The sequence below is a fragment of the Lupinus angustifolius genome, chromosome LG02 (assembly GCF_001865875.1).
Source record: "Lupinus angustifolius cultivar Tanjil chromosome LG02, LupAngTanjil_v1.0, whole genome shotgun sequence".
Lineage (NCBI taxonomy): Eukaryota > Viridiplantae > Streptophyta > Magnoliopsida > Fabales > Fabaceae > Lupinus > Lupinus angustifolius.
Genome location: NC_032010.1, coordinates 1,185,509 through 1,204,881, shown reverse-complemented (window position 1 = coordinate 1,204,881; position 19,373 = coordinate 1,185,509). Strand labels below are relative to the sequence as shown.

At 33.7% G+C, this 19,373-nt stretch overlaps 2 protein-coding genes across 6 annotated transcripts; both read left to right on the top strand.

The window, feature by feature from the left end:
• On the top strand, nucleotides 1,585-7,222 carry LOC109330809 (protein S-acyltransferase 11-like). 2 transcript variants are annotated; one of them, XM_019565092.1, is made up of 5 exons: nucleotides 1,585-1,688; nucleotides 2,777-3,002; nucleotides 4,249-4,547; nucleotides 6,121-6,632; nucleotides 6,934-7,222. In XM_019565092.1, exons 1-4 carry the CDS (start codon nucleotides 1,668-1,670, stop codon nucleotides 6,601-6,603), a joined length of 1,029 nt encoding a protein of 342 aa, XP_019420637.1. In that variant the 5' UTR covers nucleotides 1,585-1,667; the 3' UTR covers nucleotides 6,604-6,632; nucleotides 6,934-7,222. The 2 variants fall into 2 exon arrangements, with proteins under 2 accessions (XP_019420637.1, XP_019420633.1); XM_019565088.1 differs by lacking the exon at nucleotides 6,934-7,222 and having other exon boundaries at nucleotides 6,121-6,852.
• On the top strand, nucleotides 9,140-18,456 carry LOC109330781 (transcription initiation factor TFIID subunit 15-like). Of its 4 annotated transcripts, none has more exons than XR_002105716.1 (9): nucleotides 9,140-9,227; nucleotides 10,215-10,382; nucleotides 11,584-11,939; nucleotides 12,046-12,228; nucleotides 12,834-12,917; nucleotides 14,315-14,393; nucleotides 14,471-14,597; nucleotides 15,418-15,682; nucleotides 18,338-18,456. XR_002105716.1 is itself a non-coding variant. In XM_019565068.1 (9 exons), the coding sequence occupies exons 2-8, from the start codon at nucleotides 10,263-10,265 to the stop codon at nucleotides 15,621-15,623; spliced, it is 1,155 nt and encodes a 384-aa protein (XP_019420613.1). In that variant the 5' UTR covers nucleotides 9,140-9,227; nucleotides 10,215-10,262; the 3' UTR covers nucleotides 15,624-15,670; nucleotides 18,318-18,456. The 4 variants fall into 4 exon arrangements, 3 of the variants coding, with proteins under 3 accessions (XP_019420613.1, XP_019420606.1, XP_019420619.1); XM_019565068.1 differs by having other exon boundaries at nucleotides 15,418-15,670; nucleotides 18,318-18,456; XM_019565061.1 differs by lacking the exon at nucleotides 18,338-18,456 and having other exon boundaries at nucleotides 15,418-15,775.

Genomic DNA, 19,373 nt, shown 5'->3' with positions numbered 1-19,373 from the left:
TAAATTTTACACTCAGTGTATTTAATTCACTTCTAAATATTGGGACATTCTTTTTGGTATTCTTGATAAACTCAGGGTGGAGGGACTAGTGTGAAGCATCCACAATTATTACACTTAATTATTAATATCAATCAATTTATCATCTATCATTCATTTGTATTACATGTATTTAAGAGTTAATAATGATTGAAAATAAATAGTAGATGAGAACTATTATATTATTCGTGTATATACTTTTTCTGAATCAATTACATTAATGGTGGAATTTTTTTTTAGCTATATCAATTTATACAAGTTATTCTAATTCAATTATACCAACTATTGAATGAATTATAGATTAATCAACTAATTAGATATCAAACAAGAGTATTAAGCCTATGTGAAATAATGAAGTATTAGTAAAGAGAGAAAATGAGAGAATTGTTCCTAAAGATAGTATTGCCAAAATTATAAGAGTATATATATATATATATGAATTGAAATATGGAATTTTTTTGACAATATTGGTTGAGATGTATCATTTATATCTTAATTATTTTATTTAAAATGTAGTAATTGTGTTAACCAGTGTTGTTGGAACCGGACCGGACGGTCCGACCGGTCTGACCGCTGACCGGACTTGAAAACGGCTTTGGTTTGCCGTCTTAACCGAATGAGAGTTGGACCGCTTTGAACCGGAAAAAATCCGGTCCGACCATGTTAAACCCGGTTAAACCGGATTAACCCGGGAAGTAAACCGGACGGCTCACTTAAAAATAAAAAAAATGGGACAATGTTCTAATATTTTGTTTTACTACGGTCCAGAAAAAGATAAAAAGGTATTATTTCAATATATTATACATAATTATTAATTATATAAAGTTTTACATTTATATATAACTATATATTTATAAATAAAAATTATTAATTATGTACAAAATCACCTGGTCAGACCGGACGGTTTAACCGTTTAAACCAGTTAAACCTAATACGGGACCTCTTCCGGTTTGACGTCCGGCTCGGGTTTCACAACACTGGTGTTAACCCATTAAAAAAGGGGAATGATGTGGGTTGTAATACATTTTTTTTTCAAAGATTTCAATATTTACCCAACTCACACTATAATCTTTTTTCATGATCCACTATTTATGTATATTAATTACGGTATTTATAAGTCAAATATAATTAAGACATAAATGATGTACAATGTAATAACAATTTAAACAATATTATACAATTGATATACCTTGACATTAAATTCTTTCTCATAACATAATAAAATAAGGTGTTAATTATAAATATTTCTTATTTAATTTTATAAATTATGAGTATTGATTAAAGTACAAACAGTAGTTATAAAGATAGATATCAATGTAAATTTTTTACATGTAAGTGCAATAAACTCTTATACTATTATTTTATATAATTTAATTTTTTATAAAGGAAATAAAGTTAAGAGGTTTATTGTTATAACTTATAAGTATGAAATTCAAAATATAATAATTTTTTTGGCATTACTACTCTTAGAAAATTGGAAGTTGGGATTCAAAAATATCAAAATTTAATTAATAAAAGTCTTCAAAACGATGAAGATTTGTTTCATAATGAGAAGCAAAACTTAAATTAAAAACTAAGTTTGAAGTTTGAGGTGTTAGTTCCACAATCCCAAAACCAAAAGCGATACTTCCATGGCTTCTGCTTCGCCTGAGGTTGGTTCTCCATTTCATTTTCATTTTCCAATGATTTTCTCTTTTCCCTTTTTGTTAGGTTTTCGTTTTTTTTTATTTGGGTTTCAACCATTTTCTTTTTTATATTTTTCTTGATAATGTTCTATTGGTCTAGTGGCGTAAGGTCCCGCTTTGATCCACAGGATGACCAAAAGGTCGGGTTCAATTTCTGTGAGCGACACTTGTCAGGAGGGGCCACAACGATTAGTTCTTTATCCATAGGCTGAGGGGTACCCTTGGTAGTACAAAAAGAAATATGTAAATTCTCTGTGGAACAATTGTTTCCGTTCCTAGACTGAGTATAAAACTATAACTATAATTCGATACTGCGTTATTTCATTGATTTTGCTCATATTTACCTGGTACATGTTACGGGTATGGATACATGGTTCAATTGACTTTGCATATTTCGTTAATTTTATGAGACATTCTTATTTATGACGAAACTGGTACGTGGTAGGGTGAATTTTTAAATTAATTTTATTAGACCTTCTTTAGAACGAATCCGGTACGTGATAAAGTGAATTTGGTATGCAGTAAGTATGGTAAATTTTGGACAATTATGTAACTATGGTTTTGCTTCCTTGTTGCTTAAGAAGTTGTTATTATGTAGTTAGTGGTTTTGTTTAGGAGTTACGACCGTTTGTTTAGACATTTTCCACAAAAAAGTGATTTTTTTATAAAGATATTTCATCTGCATTTACATGTTTGTTTGGTAGAAATCTATGTTTCACTGGGGAAAATGTAGGAAATTGAGTAGAAAATGTAGGACTCTTACAAACTAGTTCATCTGTTCCTTTAATGTTGGGAGAAATCTATGTTTCACTGGGGAAAATGTAGGAAATTGAGTAGAAGGGTACCTTATGCAACACTCAAGCTGTATTTATTATTTTATTTCATCATCTTAATTCAATATACGGGAAAATAATGTAAATTGTCCATCATTTAGTAACTAGGGGACTCCATGGATGTTACTGCTTTTGCTTGCCTTTTTTTCTTTATTTTTTTCCCTTTTCATACAGTTTGACAATTTTGTAGCTTACTCGGTTGCTTATGTAAGTCACATATAGGAGGATCAATCTGTAACTGAGGTTACCGATAATTATGAGACTACATGCTGGGGTTGTGGACTGCACATTTTGCTTCCATCTTGTACATCTATTTTCAAATGTGGTTGGTGTGGGGCCATTACAGATCAAAACAAAAAGAAACGTGATGATAAGTGCGTCAGGTGGAGACTACTGCGTGATCGATGTGTTCTTTGTGTTGTCGTCACATTTATGCTCCTTGTAATATGTAAGTCTCTGTTCTTTCTTCTGTTTTCTGATTTTTATTGTTTTCATTCTGTATGACTACACTTGCTTATATTTTCCATTGGACTCTAGGTTTCAATTTCAATTTTTCTCTCCGTGACGACTTATACAAATTTTATGTGTAGTGTCAGGGGTTTGATTGATACATTTGAATTGAGAGTAGACAGTGTACAATTATTCAGTTTCTATGATAGGCCGAGGGGTAAACTAACTATTATAGATGTATATGTTGGGGAGAATAAGAAGCAAAAGTAGAGTAGTTAGTGGCTTATCTGTTTTTTCTATTACTTGTAATTAGCTGTCAGTTAGTTAGTTAGTTAGTTACGACTATAAATAGTAGTTGAGTGAGGAAAGAAGTGAGTTTTTTGGGAAGTTAGGTTATTAGGTAGAACTGGGTCGTTGGGATTCAATTACAATCTTATGTCTGAGAGTGTATCTCCTTTTCATACAGAAATAATAAAATTCTTGGATCAGAATCACATTGATTTTGACGTCTTCTATTTCATTTGTGCCATTTCCATATTATGAGATTTCCAGTTTGTACACTCTATTATGTGCTCATAGTAGTATAGGGGAATGCTATTACTGATATTTATTGGCATCAAAAGCTTGAGTGAGACATGCAATGAGATTTGGAAGCTTTATTATAATTAAACTTTTGTTTGATTTTGCTGTTTTTCATTTCGGTGGCTTCGTTAAGGGATTTCTTTTTTGGAGAGGTGAAATATTATACGGGATGGAAAGAAATGGACTTCAAGAGTGGAGGAAAAAATATCTCCCTTAGGGGCGGACCCATGTTATGGAAAAAGTGGCAACCGGCCCCCTCTCCCGTGACAAATCATTCATTCGCACATACACACACACACACACACATATATATATATATATATTCTAAATGATAGTGACAGTATTTTTAGTTGAAATGTAGATTTTGTTTAATGTGTTAAACTCCTCCCCCACAATCCATTTTTTCTGAATCCATCCCTGATCTCCCTAGAAGAGAGCAGAAAGCACAACAAAAAAAGCCGGAAGAATTATTTCTTTAGCTTATGATTGTTTGTGGTTTAGTGTTGCTATCATCATTGATTTCTTCAGTAGATGCATTATTGCGATTTCCATTACCATGGAATAAGTTTCTTCATACTGTAATCCTTAACTTGACTACATGAAGAACTGAATTACTGTTATGCTGTATACTTCTCTTATACACTTGATGTTTTATTATGCAGTTGGTGGGGTGTGGGCAATCTATCCTATTGTCTTTTCTCTCAGTCTTCTTTGCGGGGTTTTTCATTCAACCATTATAGCAATCTTGTCCATAGCTACCATTTCCTTTTTCAGCCTTGCAGCATTTAGGTGTGCTGGCACACCACCAAATATATTGTGGGGAAGCTACCCCACTGTAGGGAAAGGTGACCTTGAAAATTATACTTTCTGTCAATACTGCTCAAAACCGAAATCACCCAGAGCTCATCACTGTCGTTCATGTGGAAAATGTATACTGGACATGGATCATCACTGCCCATTTGTAAGTTTCTGTCATCTTCTAATCATGGAAGCATTATTCTAGTAGTGCTAGTGAATTCTTCATCGATTTTTGTTTTATATAGTAATTTGATGAATGGCACCTTTAACTGTACTGCTTCTTATAATAGAATTAATAGATTGTTAGGTTTAAATATTAAGTTCTTTTTTAGCTGTATGCTTCAGTACGGGTCATAGTTATACTTTGTAATCTCTTGTTTAAAGTTTATATTTGTGTACAAAATAATAAATAAAAACTTTATACATGAGAATTTTTAAAGGAACAGTAGAATTTTCAATGATTCCTTTTCATTATTGATTTTGTTTGGGATAGGGTGACTTTTTTTGGCTTCTCTTTGGTGCTTCACACATGGGCTTTCCAGTGGTATTTCTTTAGTAGGCATGCAGAGAGATTGACTTGCTTGGTTTCACTTCCCCTTTGATTAACTTTCAGTGTTTCTCTGTTTTCTTGGGATGTACTATCCTCTCTCTGTAAACTTCTATCTTGTAATCCACTACTACTTTTTTATCAAAAAAAATTATTTGTGTACCTTATTCTTCATTAATAAAAATACACCTTAAAGCAATTTCATATGCAAGGAGTGTTTGAAATTGATGTTAAAAAGAAACATATGAAGCTAATCATTAGCTTCCAATGCAAGAGCAACTAAGTAACAAAGGATCATGGAAACAACCTCTTCGTTTGTGAAGGTAAGGTTACATACGCCTATCCTCTCCAGACCCTACTAATTGAGAGTCTCGTGCATTGGGCCGCTTTTTTTACTAGTGTAACAAATGATAGGCTTTAACAGCTTCATACTTATTTATGATGCTCGTGAGTCTTGAGTCTTAAGGGTTCAATTATAATGTTAGCATTCAATGGTAGAAAAGCTGCTTATTTCTCCTTAGGAGCTCGTATATTTTTATCCCATATATTAATTGTTTGGAGAAATTTTCCATCTAGGGTTCTTTAGTTTTGTAACGGAACCTATAATCTTTTTATGCATACTTTATATGGATAAGGCTTGTTTGAAGTGAGGTTGTCTCTAAAGTTTATCATATTGTTGGTCCATATTATAGAGATTCGACAAAGTTTTATGTTGGTTGTCGACTGCCTAACACAACCTTCACTAGAAGGTATGATTAGAAATGAATGCATTAGGGAGAAAGTTGGAGTAACTACTATAGTGGAAAAGATGGTAGAATCGTACCTTAGTTGGTTTAGACATGTGTGAAGATGACCGTTAGAAGCCCCCCGTAAGGAGAGTAGATCAAATAGAAGCTAGTCCAATTCCTAGATGAAGAGGGAGACCAAGAAAAACCATAGGATAAATGATTAAGAAATACTTAGAGATCAATTCTTTATCAATAAACACAATTTTATGATAGAGCATTATGACATCATTCAAAGCTCGTAGGCAACTTCACTTAGTGGGATAAAGGTTTAGTTGTTGTTGTCTCTAAAGTTTATAGTTGTAATCTTTTAGAATCAGTTGTGATTAAAGTTGATGCTTTTGTTTCAAACTTCTTTTTTCTTCATGCTAGTCTGATAATAGCTTTTGTAATTCTTTTGGCAGATTGGGAACTGTGTTGGTGCAGCTAATCACCGCAACTTCATTTTCTTCCTCATTTCAGCAGTGTCAAGCACAATCTATATCTCTATCATGGCAGCATATGCAAGCACACGTATATGGCCACCATTGAAATACTCCGTTGGACGACCAAATGCCATGTCTCAACAATATCTGGCATGGAGAGTTATAAAGGAAATTATTTTTGCCTTCCTTGGATCTGCTCTGCTTCTATCTTCTAGGGGACTTGTTCTTCTGTATCTGTTTATTTCAAGTCTTTCATTGCAGATAGGTTTGGTTGTTCTTCTTTGGCAACAGCTCTCTTACATATACCACGGGAAAACTTATTTAAGTAACCTAAGTTCATCAACAGATAATGAAGAAGAAAAGAAAGATTGCCAAAACATAGTTCGATTTTTTGGTTTTCAATATCCTGCCACAAGATTTTTGCCAACCTTCCATGTTGTTCGGAAGAGACATGTAAAGTGAAATCGTCTAGTTTTTCTGGCGAGTTACCGGTATGATTTTTTTGACAATTTGTATAAGAGTGTTTTACATGTATTGTTACACAGGGAGTTATTTTACAGAAGACCACTACAACACATGTATACTTGTTGATTAGCAATGTACTTATTGACAAGAGGTGTAAAATATGCTACATTGTTTTATCCAATGGGTTAGCCTCTTGATATTTTGAGTTTTTCAGGATTACTTTTAATATAATGTGGGATTTAAGGACATGTTCATCATTGTGGATTCTAACCAAAATGCTGACCATTGCACAATTTTTGTGCTCAAGGGTGTTCTATAATTTTGCAGGTACCCTTTCTCTTGTGATTGTAGAGATTTCTATATGGATAGAGGAAGATGTCAAAGGTTTGTTGGTACATAGGTTCTTGTTAACTTTATAGGCTTCTGAATTGTGTTAGATCAAACTAGTTACTTAAGACTATATGGGTGCATTGATTTGTTAGAACTGAGAGATAGCAGAAGATAAAAAGGGTTACCTATTTGATTTGTAAAATGATTTCAGTACAAGACAAAGCATCCTATGAAACAATACAGAAATCCTTATATTAGTCTCCACCAAACATGGGAATAAAAACTTCCATTGATCTAGGGTAGAGTATGATAAAGTCTATGGAATTATTGAGAGTATCATTTTAATATAAGTGAAATAGGTGCTAATACATTATCTAATCCTAATTGACTATAAAGCTCAGAACTTTTGTAGGGATACGTAGGATCAAGGGTATGAATGCTAATACATTATCTGATTCGTGAGAGTATCATTTTAATATAGGTGAAATGAGTGTTAATACATTATCTTATCGTAATAGACTATTGAGCTCAGAACTTTTATTCGATGACTGTATTTTTTAAGTTGGTCACAAAAGATGATTTCTTTTCAACATTTTGATTCAAAAAATATAATCTTGACTCCAAATTATGTCAGAATTGCGTTCTACCTTAGGGCAAGGTTCATGTTTATGATTTTTGAAACGTATGTGTAACACCAATCCTTTATTAAAAATCGATCCAAAACATATATAATTGTTTAGATTGGATTAGATTTTCTAAAGTAAATAAACTCAACTAGATTGCATGTTAATTTTGTCTTTAGAAATGATGATTTTTTGCATAAAAATTGATCCAAATTGATCACAAATACCTAGATTCTTTTTATATAAACAATAATGATGAAATTCTTAGTTTCTGAAATTATGTTTAAGAAACTCAAGTATCTATCAAATTGATAAAGTAGGTTTGAAAACTAGCAAAATCGTAATTTTGTGAAGCTACACCATGTTGCTTCCCCTCATGTGGATTTAAAGCAAACACACTTTTGTTCATTCATTTTTTTTCATTAATATTTATCTTCTTAAAGATTAAGAAGAATGATATTACATAAGGATGGAGTAAACCTCCATTTAATAATTTTAGGGTCAAGTACTCTTTCTTTTATTTCTCAGTTATATAAAATTTAATGTACACAATACTTTTCAGATGTTAAATAAAAGTAATATAAAAGCGAATTATATAAAAGATTGTAAAAAACTTTTGAGAAAAAAATATAATACCTATATGTTAATCGTCTAAAGATTTATATTCAATAATTATGTCATTCATAATTCATAACTAAATCATATAAACCCAAACCCTAGACCCTAACTTTAACCTAACCTCTAAACCCTAAGCCCTGGCCCTAAACCCTAAGCCCTAGCCCTAAACCCTAAACCCTAGCCCTAACCCTGACCCTAACCCTAAAGTCTGACCCTGAACCCTGAACCTGACCCCTAACCCTAAACCTTAAATCATCTACACCTAAAAATTATGAGTGTAATGTAATGACAATATAAAAAATTCTTACTACTTTTTTGTAATTAAATTACAAATTATGTACACGTTTCATATTTCTATAAAAATTTGCATTACATCAGCCAAATTACATCTTATTTTTTCCTATAAAAATATATAAAATTTGAATTCTCCAATATAATTCGAAAGTGTGGCTTCAATATTCAATAACAACACTCTGAACATAAAATATTTCTCAATTTCCTTATATCAAAGGAAATTCATTACTCGATTTATCATGTCTATTACTTTCTGTAATCATTATTACAAAATAAGAATGCAATTCACAAACATTTCATGAAGACCTTATTATATTAGGATTTATTTCAACGATTATGTCTTAATCATACAGTTTACCTATAAAAATAAACGTGAGTTACTAAACTATTTGAATGTTCAATTTTTAAAAAATGTATTCAATTACAACACTCGAATAAACACAATTGTGAAATACTCTTATTTAATATACAAAAGTACTACAATTCATAAATATACATGACAAACTACACGTTACAAACAATAGGAAAGCGGGTTGACAGACACGGTGTGCATGTCAACACGCTAGTTCCCATAAATTATATTGTATTACTATTAATGACCTAAGAAGGTGTGTTCCTTTAGACATTTACCCCACAACAGTTTGGTGTGTGTTGTGTTGTTTTAGGGTTTCTGTCTTCTTCTTCATTCCATTTCTCACTTTCCACTATTCTCTCAATCTGCTTCTTCTCTTGGATTTCACTGTAGCTCGAAATTGGGTATGTTCTCTTCTTCTTACATCTCTTCTAGGGTTAACGATTAGTACGATTCATTTTCATATTGTATTTATTTATGATATATTCAAATCAGAAATTCATTTTGAGTTCAGTATTTGCTTGGATTCAGTGTTGCTTATATTATGGCTTCATTTTTTTGTTTTTTGGAGATAGTATACGTTATAATTTGTTCAAAATTTTCAGATTCTTTAGGTTGTTTATGAGATTGGTGCTGTTTCAGTTTTAATTTTGAAGCATTGAAACACAATTGCTCAGTTTGGTACAGAACCACGAATTAGTTCTTGTGCAAATTGGATCTCTTTGGTTCTTGTATTGATTCCGTATATGGAACGAAAGAGTAATTGGTGATAGGGCATGAATGAGTTACAACAAATAAGAAAGAACATTTGAGCTGTAGAAACCCTACTAATTAACCTCATGAGCTTATTTTCATAAAATTTAAATTAGATTGGCCCAGTTATTTAGTTTTTTCATCACAATTTAAATTGACCCATTTATTAAGTTATTCTCTGAACAAAGTGATTTACTTAAGTAATTAAAATAAAATATTTTAAAATATATTAGTAATTATTTATAATTAATAGTTAACGGTAATAACTGAGAACATCCACAATATCATGCACATAATCATGCAGCTTGTAGTTATGCAACAAATGGGAAAAAAGCATTTGCAAGCAAGTTCAACCGCCCAATTCTGCAACAACCTGGCAGACCCATGTAGTTATCTGTTCCCATATTTTGTTTTTTGATTTGTAAAATCTATTTTATTGGAGTGATGTTTGCCATTGTGAACAATATTATACAAGAATATTGGGTGGTGATAGATATGTCTTACAATTTCCTTGCAATTTATTTGACTGGTTTAATTTCTGCTTTCACTTCCGTGTTTGTGCATGCCTGACAATGGCTGTGCTTCTCTGTTCTTTTATTAAATCTTCTTAAGAAAATGTTATTGGTATGTTTTCCCAGAGCTCTGTGGTGGTTCTCGTTGCTTCAACTTTATGAAATTTGGAGTCCATGGCTAGCTTTCCTGGAAAATTTGCTCCTTTAAATGGTTCTATTTATGTATGCAACTTGCCTTATGGGACTGATGAAAATATGTTGGCTGAATATTTTGGCACCATTGGATTAGTAAAGGTATGGAGTCTTTGCAGGTATCCTTCAAATTGATCTTATCATGTTGTCCTTTTCTCATGAAATTTAGGTCTTTAGAAGGACGGATCAGAAAATCTTACAAGAAATGTAGTAGTAGTAGTAGTAGTAGTATGTATAGGGTAATTATGGAATTATTGGTCTTATCTAAGAAACTTATGAATTTTGTTTTGTGTATGAATTATATTATTTGGATATTATTATAATTCAGTATTGATATAGATTCCTGAAGTAGTGACATCTAACCAGAAAAGAAAAAGAGAAGGTTGAATCGAAGGAGAGAGCGACTGATGGAGGGGGCTAGGAAATAGAGAAGAATAGAGGGAGAAATGTTATGAGGAACTGACATGCTTTATTGCATTGTTCTGGGGTACATTTGTAGAGGGATTATCATGCTTTGTTGCATCGCTCTATCTCCAGAGTAGTTGTTTCTCTTTCTTTCTGCTCTTCGTGAGGATTTATTACCCTCTTCTCTTGTACTGCTATACCTCTATGCTCTAATTCTTTGCACATCCCAAACATAGAATTTATGGTTCTGAGCCAATTCCAAAATTTGAGGAATTGGAATAACTATTCCAAACTGTAATTTTTTTGTAAGCCCTTGACTTGCATATAAAAGAAGATGAAGAAAAATGGGGTTGGAGGAATTTGGGCCTAAAGGAAATGGGTGTCTCAAAATGTCCACTTGGCAGCCAGCTATTGGAAAGGATAATCCTGCATTGAGTGTAGTTGAGAGAGATAGGAGGGAACTAGTATAAGGTGTAGGGTGAGTGTAGTTGAGAGGTATAGCATAACTTGTAGTGATTGTGGGTTGGTAAGGCGATTGGGGCAAAAGACTGCAACTTGATCTCTGATTCCCCTCCCCTTTCTGTATTTCCGTCACTTGTTTTCTACATTTTTTCCCCGTATTTTCTCTATAATCGAAGCTCTGCTCCTTGAGTTTTCTCTATATTTTCCTAGTAAAATAGCAATATCAATTGATTTTTATTTTTTGCCAAGTCGTTTTATTTGGCATTGTATGCATTGGTACTAAAATGAACATTTAGTTTCACTTTTTCATTAACTTATTGATTTGATATTTGTTAAATTTCTCTCTTTGGTTTTATATGCTCCTCTTTTCTCTGTTCCATTCCATCTCAACTCACTCCCTTTTAAATTTTCTGTATTTATTTTATCTGATCTGTAGAAAGATAAACGCACAGGGAGACCGAAAATATGGTTATATCGAGACAAAGAGACTAATGAACCAAAGGGAGATGCTACCGTAACATATGAGGACCCACATGCTGCTTTAGCTGCTGTTGAATGGTTTAACAACAAAGATTTTCATGGTAGTACAATTGGAGTTTATATAGCAGAGTCAAAAAACAAGGATGACCAAGCAATTAATCCAGTGGGTGAATCACTTGTTTCTGATAATGTTGGTGGAGTAGAGGAATCTCTTGCGGATGTTAATGAGGGTAGTGGAAGAGGTAGAGGTCGAAATGAAACTTCAGGCAAAGCATGGAAGCAAGAGGGTGATTGGATGTGTACGAATACAAGGTCTGTGATATGAGCTTGGTGAGCTGCTCTTTCTTGTTCTTTTACTCATCATGTCTTCATAGATGATTTGTTGTGGAGTGAATAATACTTTTTGTTATCGTATCAGTTGCAACAATGTGAATTTTGCTTTCCGTGGTGCATGCAATCGCTGTGGAACTGCTCGTCCAGCTGGTGCTCCTGGTGCCGCAGGTGGTGGTGGTCGTGGCAAGGGACGTGGTGGACAAGATACGGAGAGTGCTGGTCATCCAGGTGGTGGACTCTTTGGCCCCAATGATTGGCCTTGTCCAATGTACGATTGTTCACACATTGTCTTCAAGTTATTTTATCATTATTATTGTTTTTTATCATACAGTTCACTGACATGTTGATGATAGGGGGCTATTGGTGAAAGGATGGTAGGGTGAGGGTGGAGTGTACCAATGTAGGCAGTTTAGTATGGGAAAGTGCTCTTGGGTGATATATCAGGATGGACAAGTGCAATTTCTCCCTATTTTTTCCACTTCACCAGAAAATAACTCCCTTAATTTAAAAATAAATAAAATATTTATAACAACCAATGAGATAAGCATTGGCAGTTAATTTTGCATTGTCGGTATTCTTTGATTCCATACATAGTAATTTGTGGCAAGGTTAAATATTGCTGGGAGTTTAGTACATGCTGGCCTTTACTTATGGCCAGCTCTATCATTATGTACTGGTTATCTTGATTTAGTTTCTTCATCTGATATGTATGTTGTAATACACTTTAATTTGGCACTTGGACTGACATAGTTGCTTGTATTATATTTTATTTGAATATGTGACATTGACCTCACATGCATGCTGTTGTGGTTTATTGTGTTTTTTTAGTTTTTGTTTAATTTAATGAATAATCTTTGTTTACTTTTTGCATAGGTGTGCCAATATCAATTGGGCAAAGCGGAACAAATGCAATATTTGCAACACCAATAAGCCTGGCACTAGCGAGGGTGGAGTAAGGTATTGTATTTGATTCATTTGGTTCTTACTTGATGCCAGTTAAATGCGCATACTAATATTGGCACCTTGATGTGGTTGTAAGAAAAAATGCAATTTGTCTTTTTGGGAAAAAAATGTTTTTTATGTTAACACATGATGATGGCATGACAATACTTGTTTTATATTCTAAAATGAACGAAAGCTGACTTAAAAACTGTAACATATAGAAAATCGTTTGAATAATAGAATTCCCTGTGGCTATGTTTGGATAAAATAGTGGGTCTAATGAAATGGAGTGTAATGAGACTCGACTGTACTCTTGATTTTGATTTTTCAGAGATGTCTCCAATGCTGTCATATAAGCCTCCATTCGAGTTTGCATACATCTCTGTTGGAAAAGTGAAAACCTCTCAACGAGAGCAGCACTTGATAAACAGGGACTGTATTACTTAAATATACTGAAAAAGTTAACGAAGGTGCTAGAGCAATGCTCCCCTTCTGGAAGACGACTTTTTTCCAGGCCTTAGCAAATGCCAAAATGACAGGTTACCCTCGCTCAAATGCTACACCCCCTTTTGACAACTGTGCACATCTCTCCATAACTATAACTAACAACCAATGTAATAGTAAGAGGACAACCCATCCTATTCCAGTCGCCTATTTCATTTGTTCATTATAGAATAGGTGTGCATAATTCTGTACCTAGCAAATATCAACAGAACAAACTGGACTAGAGTAGCCTCAACCCTGTGTCTGGTGCTGGACAGCAATAGTAACATAAACTCTTATATTTGAATGTTGGCAATACAAATGTTGCCGGCAGTACAAAACTACAAATATTGCCAGTGTTTTTCTCCATTTTAGGAACTCACTATTTTGATATTATATAACTACCTCAAATCTAACGTCTTCATATATTTATACATTCACAGCTAGCTTATACTTTTGTGGTACCATTTGTAGGTTTGCCTGTAATTTGTGTTCTTAATTAAGCTCTCATGTAAATCTTATTGCATTTTATCCTGGCTGAGGAAATGAATAGTAAAGAACAAGAGGGAAAAAAAGAGCACGTGTATTGCTTTATGTTTTCTGGTAATACCATTACTATGTCCTTATAAGAGAGTTCCATCATAAGAAGTCCGGTGAACAAATTTCTACCTAGGGAAAACATGTTAGGACTTATGGTTAATCCAATTGTTGTGGTTAATGTTAATCGTGAACCATTATTTTTACTATGGTAGTTCTTTCTAATTTGAGAATGTGGGATTTCCTTGTTTTTTATTCTACCCATGTTTTTATTTTACTTCAAACTTGTATTATTGCCTGCTTCACTAGTCAACTCATTCTAATTCATTTCATTGTGCACAATTTATTGAAAATATATTGCTAAATTAGGATTCTACCTTCTGTCCAAACAGGGGAGGGCGAGGTGGAGGTTACAAAGAGCTTGATGAAGAAGAACTAGAGGAAACTAAACGTCGTAGACGGGAGGCTGAAGTAAGATTATCTGAAAGTGAGATAAGAAAATGTATACGTTTTACCTTGGTTTTATGATCTGTTTTTTTTACTGCCAGGATGATGGTGAGCTGTATGATGAGTTTGGAAATCTTAAGAAGAAATTCCGTGCCAAAGCACAGCAAACTGAAGCTCCACGAGTTCTTCCTGGTTCTGGACGTGCTGGATGGGAAGTTGAGGAACTAGGTATTTCTTGCATATCTAGGTTTCTTCTCCTTAAATTTATTATACCAGTGCCTTTAGGGCTACGGATGGAACTTAGATACTCCTGAGCTCGTTGACCTCAAATTTCTATTATATATTAATTTCAAAACTCTCCCTAGCATACTTGTTCCGAGTTCTAAAGCCAGCCTAAGTGAGTCAACCCAGGTTGAACACTTAAGTGAGTGTAGCCAGGTTGGCTCATTTTAGTGGTGAGCCGGGTTTTGGCCAACCTGGGTCAACCGACAATAGTTTGTTAGGTTAAATGGATTTGGTTCACCATATTCTTGAAGAGTAAAAAATGAGTTAGGGCTAGGGATTTGACATGGTTTTCAGAGGAGAGAAAGAAAACTGATTAGGATTACGGTTTTTATGTTCTGTTTGGTTGTTTCTGATTATGGCCTGTGCCAGGTAGCTTCAGACCATTCAAAATTGAGGTTTTTAAATTTCTTTTTATTAAGTTGTCCAACCGACCTAGCCTGGCTTCAATGCAAGTGAACTTTCCCAAGCTGAAGTGACTGGCTCAAATCCATGGTCAGCTGGGCTTCTGCATTTAAATTTTATTTTATTGCTTGTAAAAGAAAATTAATGTGCTATATATATATATATATATGTATGTTATCTAAGAATCATGGACGCATATCTCGTTATTACATTTTTGTTATTCCTCAAAGGCTGATTAGAGGCTGAATAGAAGCTAAAGGCAATAGCTACCCAATAAACCAAAGGAGTAGTGATTATATCACTGGCTCATGATCATTGATATGTTTGTATGAAATTATGAAATGGTTGGATCTGTTGGCAGGGATTGATAGGGATGCTCGAGAAAGAAGTAGAGACAGAGGACGGGAACATAATAATGGTGATAACAGGCACAGAGAGCGAAATGATAAAGAGAGGCAAAGAAGTCGAAGTAGAGAGCGGGACAGGGGAAGAGATCACGACTGGGATTATGATGACCGAGGTAGAGATTATGGGCGAGATCGGGAAGGAAGTAGGCGCCGTTATTGAAAATAGCAGCAAATAACACTGATTTATTGACATCCTTGAATTTCAGTTGCTTTATATTGAATCCTTAAATCTAGAGATTGTTAATTTTTTGGAGTGGAAACCATGTATTTTGGGGGACATGCTATTGCCTTTAGTTAGCTTCTTGTTTGAGATATCTACTTGTCCCACATAATACTCATACATCCTCCTATAAAATTAGCTTACAAATCTTCCTACACATAATAAAGTGGTGGTATCATAATACTTATCCCACATAATGGGTTGAATGACATTGTTCATGTGCACACTATTGTGCTGTTCTTAGGTGCTTGCACATTAGAATCCTATAAAGTAATGTGACCACAACTCTAAACATATTTTGTGTCTTATGTCAAGTATAGTTTGACTGTCATTTTTAATTTTGTTTAGAAACTTAATTTCATTTGATAGTCCGCGTAATACTTGGTTGAGACATCTAACCATCGGCTCTTATATCACTTATTGACGAAGTAAAAGGAGCATATAAGTATGTTTGACACTAAATATTCATCTAAAACCTTTAACTATGTTTGGGAGTTATGAGAGAAGAAGATGGATTAAGGGGCAACTAGGGGGAAGAAGGTAAGGACAAAAAGAATACATACCATGTTAAACCTCTCCCCTTGTTTGGTGTGCGAGAAGACTAAAGTAATGACAATACAAAATATAGTTTTACTCTCCCTTAAAAATTTATTTAACAATGGAGATAAAATATGATGTAAGTATAAAATTTTATTAAAGGCAATTTGATATTCTGACATGTTTGTCTTTCGAAAAACCTCAAATTGTAGATCATTAAACTGAGCATGTGGAGAGTTTTAGAGAGACTTGGAAAACTTTCAAAACATTTCCTCTTTCCCCCAACTTGCAGACAATGAAGAATCTTCTATGAATTCATGTACTTATTTTCTTTTAACTTATACTTCTATACAACGTGTTACTTCTTCAACACAATAATCAACTTTATGTTTCATGCATTTGTCTTTTGTTATTGGTATATGTACATAGAACCAATTATTCAGGTACTTTGAATTTGCTCATTTTTTTTCTGATTCTTCATTCTCTTTTTCCCCTCATTCAAAGTTACCCAAAAAAAGCAAGATATGAACTTTGTGCTTCAAATCTCCAAGTTGTGATGCTTTCATGAGCCATAGGAGAGAGAGAGAGAAACAAATTTAAATACAAATAAAAAAAGGACCATAGTGCAAAATAAGCATCTTCCAACATGTATTGGTTTACCAAATCACTAACAACAATATCACTCACAAACATAAATCTCAAATAAATAAACGATTTTACTTAACTCAATTCTAGCACTCTAGAATTATCTAGCTAATAAAAAACGTAATAGAAACAAAACTAAAAAATGACCAAGAACAATTAAATCATTATGAGTGGGTCCAACATTAATTGGAAAAAATAAAGGGAGAAAGGTTAAGAGACAAGACATGAACAACCAATTTATACCACCTACAACTATAATATATACACATTGGTCCTTCAATTCTGATGTTTTATTTAAGTCTGAAGATACATTTTGAAAACGGATTTAATATGAAAGTGTAAATGTTTTTTACATTGTCAGTCAATTATCCACCCTGGTTCTGGACGTGCTGGATGGGAAGTTGAGGAACTAGGTATTTCTTGCATATCTAGGTTTCTTCTCCTTAAATTTATTATACCAGTGCCTTTAGGGCTACGGATGGAACTTAGATACTCCTGAGCTCGTTGACCTCAAATTTCTATTATATATTAATTTCAAAACTCTCCCTAGCATACTTGTTCCGAGTTCTAAAGCCAGCCTAAGTGAGTCAACCCAGGTTGAACACTTAAGTGAGTGTAGCCAGGTTGGCTCATTTTAGTGGTGAGCCGGGTTTTGGCCAACCTGGGTCAACCGACAATAGTTTGTTAGGTTAAATGGATTTGGTTCACCATATTCTTGAAGAGTAAAAAATGAGTTAGGGCTAGGGATTTGACATGGTTTTCAGAGGAGAGAAAGAAAACTGATTAGGATTACGGTTTTTATGTTCTGTTTGGTTGTTTCTGATTATGGCCTGTGCCAGGTAGCTTCAGACCATTCAAAATTGAGGTTTTTAAATTTCTTTTTATTAAGTTGTCCAACCGACCTAGCCTGGCTTCAATGCAAGTGAACTTTCCCAAGCTGAAGTGACTGGCTCAAATCCATGGTCAGCTGGGCTTCTGCATTTAAATTTTATTTTATTGCTTGTAAAAGAAAATTAATGTGCTATATATATATATATATATGTATGTTATCTAAGAATCATGGACGCATATCTCGTTATTACATTTTTGTTATTCCTCAAAGGCTGATTAGAGGCTGAATAGAAGCTAAAGGCAATAGCTACCCAATAAACCAAAGGAGTAGTGATTATATCACTGGCTCATGATCATTGATATGTTTGTATGAAATTATGAAATGGTTGGATCTGTTGGCAGGGATTGATAGGGATGCTCGAGAAAGAAGTAGAGACAGAGGACGGGAACATAATAATGGTGATAACAGGCACAGAGAGCGAAATGATAAAGAGAGGCAAAGAAGTCGAAGTAGAGAGCGGGACAGGGGAAGAGATCACGACTGGGATTATGATGACCGAGGTAGAGATTATGGGCGAGATCGGGAAGGAAGTAGGCGCCGTTATTGAAAATAGCAGCAAATAACACTGATTTATTGACATCCTTGAATTTCAGTTGCTTTATATTGAATCCTTAAATCTAGAGATTGTTAATTTTTTGGAGTGGAAACCATGTATTTTGGGGGACATGCTATTGCCTTTAGTTAGCTTCTTGTTTGAGATATCTACTTGTCCCACATAATACTCATACATCCTCCTATAAAATTAGCTTACAAATCTTCCTACACATAATAAAGTGGTGGTATCATAATACTTATCCCACATAATGGGTTGAATGACATTGTTCATGTGCACACTATTGTGCTGTTCTTAGGTGCTTGCACATTAGAATCCTATAAAGTAATGTGACCACAACTCTAAACATATTTTGTGTCTTATGTCAAGTATAGTTTGACTGTCATTTTTAATTTTGTTTAGAAACTTAATTTCATTTGATAGTCCGCGTAATACTTGGTTGAGACATCTAACCATCGGCTCTTATATCACTTATTGACGAAGTAAAAGGAGCATATAAGTATGTTTGACACTAAATATTCATCTAAAACCTTTAACTATGTTTGGGAGTTATGAGAGAAGAAGATGGATTAAGGGGCAACTAGGGGGAAGAAGGTAAGGACAAAAAGAATACATACCATGTTAAACCTCTCCCCTTGTTTGGTGTGCGAGAAGACTAAAGTAATGACAATACAAAATATAGTTTTACTCTCCCTTAAAAATTTATTTAACAATGGAGATAAAATATGATGTAAGTATAAAATTTTATTAAAGGCAATTTGATATTCTGACATGTTTGTCTTTCGAAAAACCTCAAATTGTAGATCATTAAACTGAGCATGTGGAGAGTTTTAGAGAGACTTGGAAAACTTTCAAAACATTTCCTCTTTCCCCCAACTTGCAGACAATGAAGAATCTTCTATGAATTCATGTACTTATTTTCTTTTAACTTATACTTCTATACAACGTGTTACTTCTTCAACACAATAATCAACTTTATGTTTCATGCATTTGTCTTTTGTTATTGGTATATGTACATAGAACCAATTATTCAGGTACTTTGAATTTGCTCATTTTTTTTCTG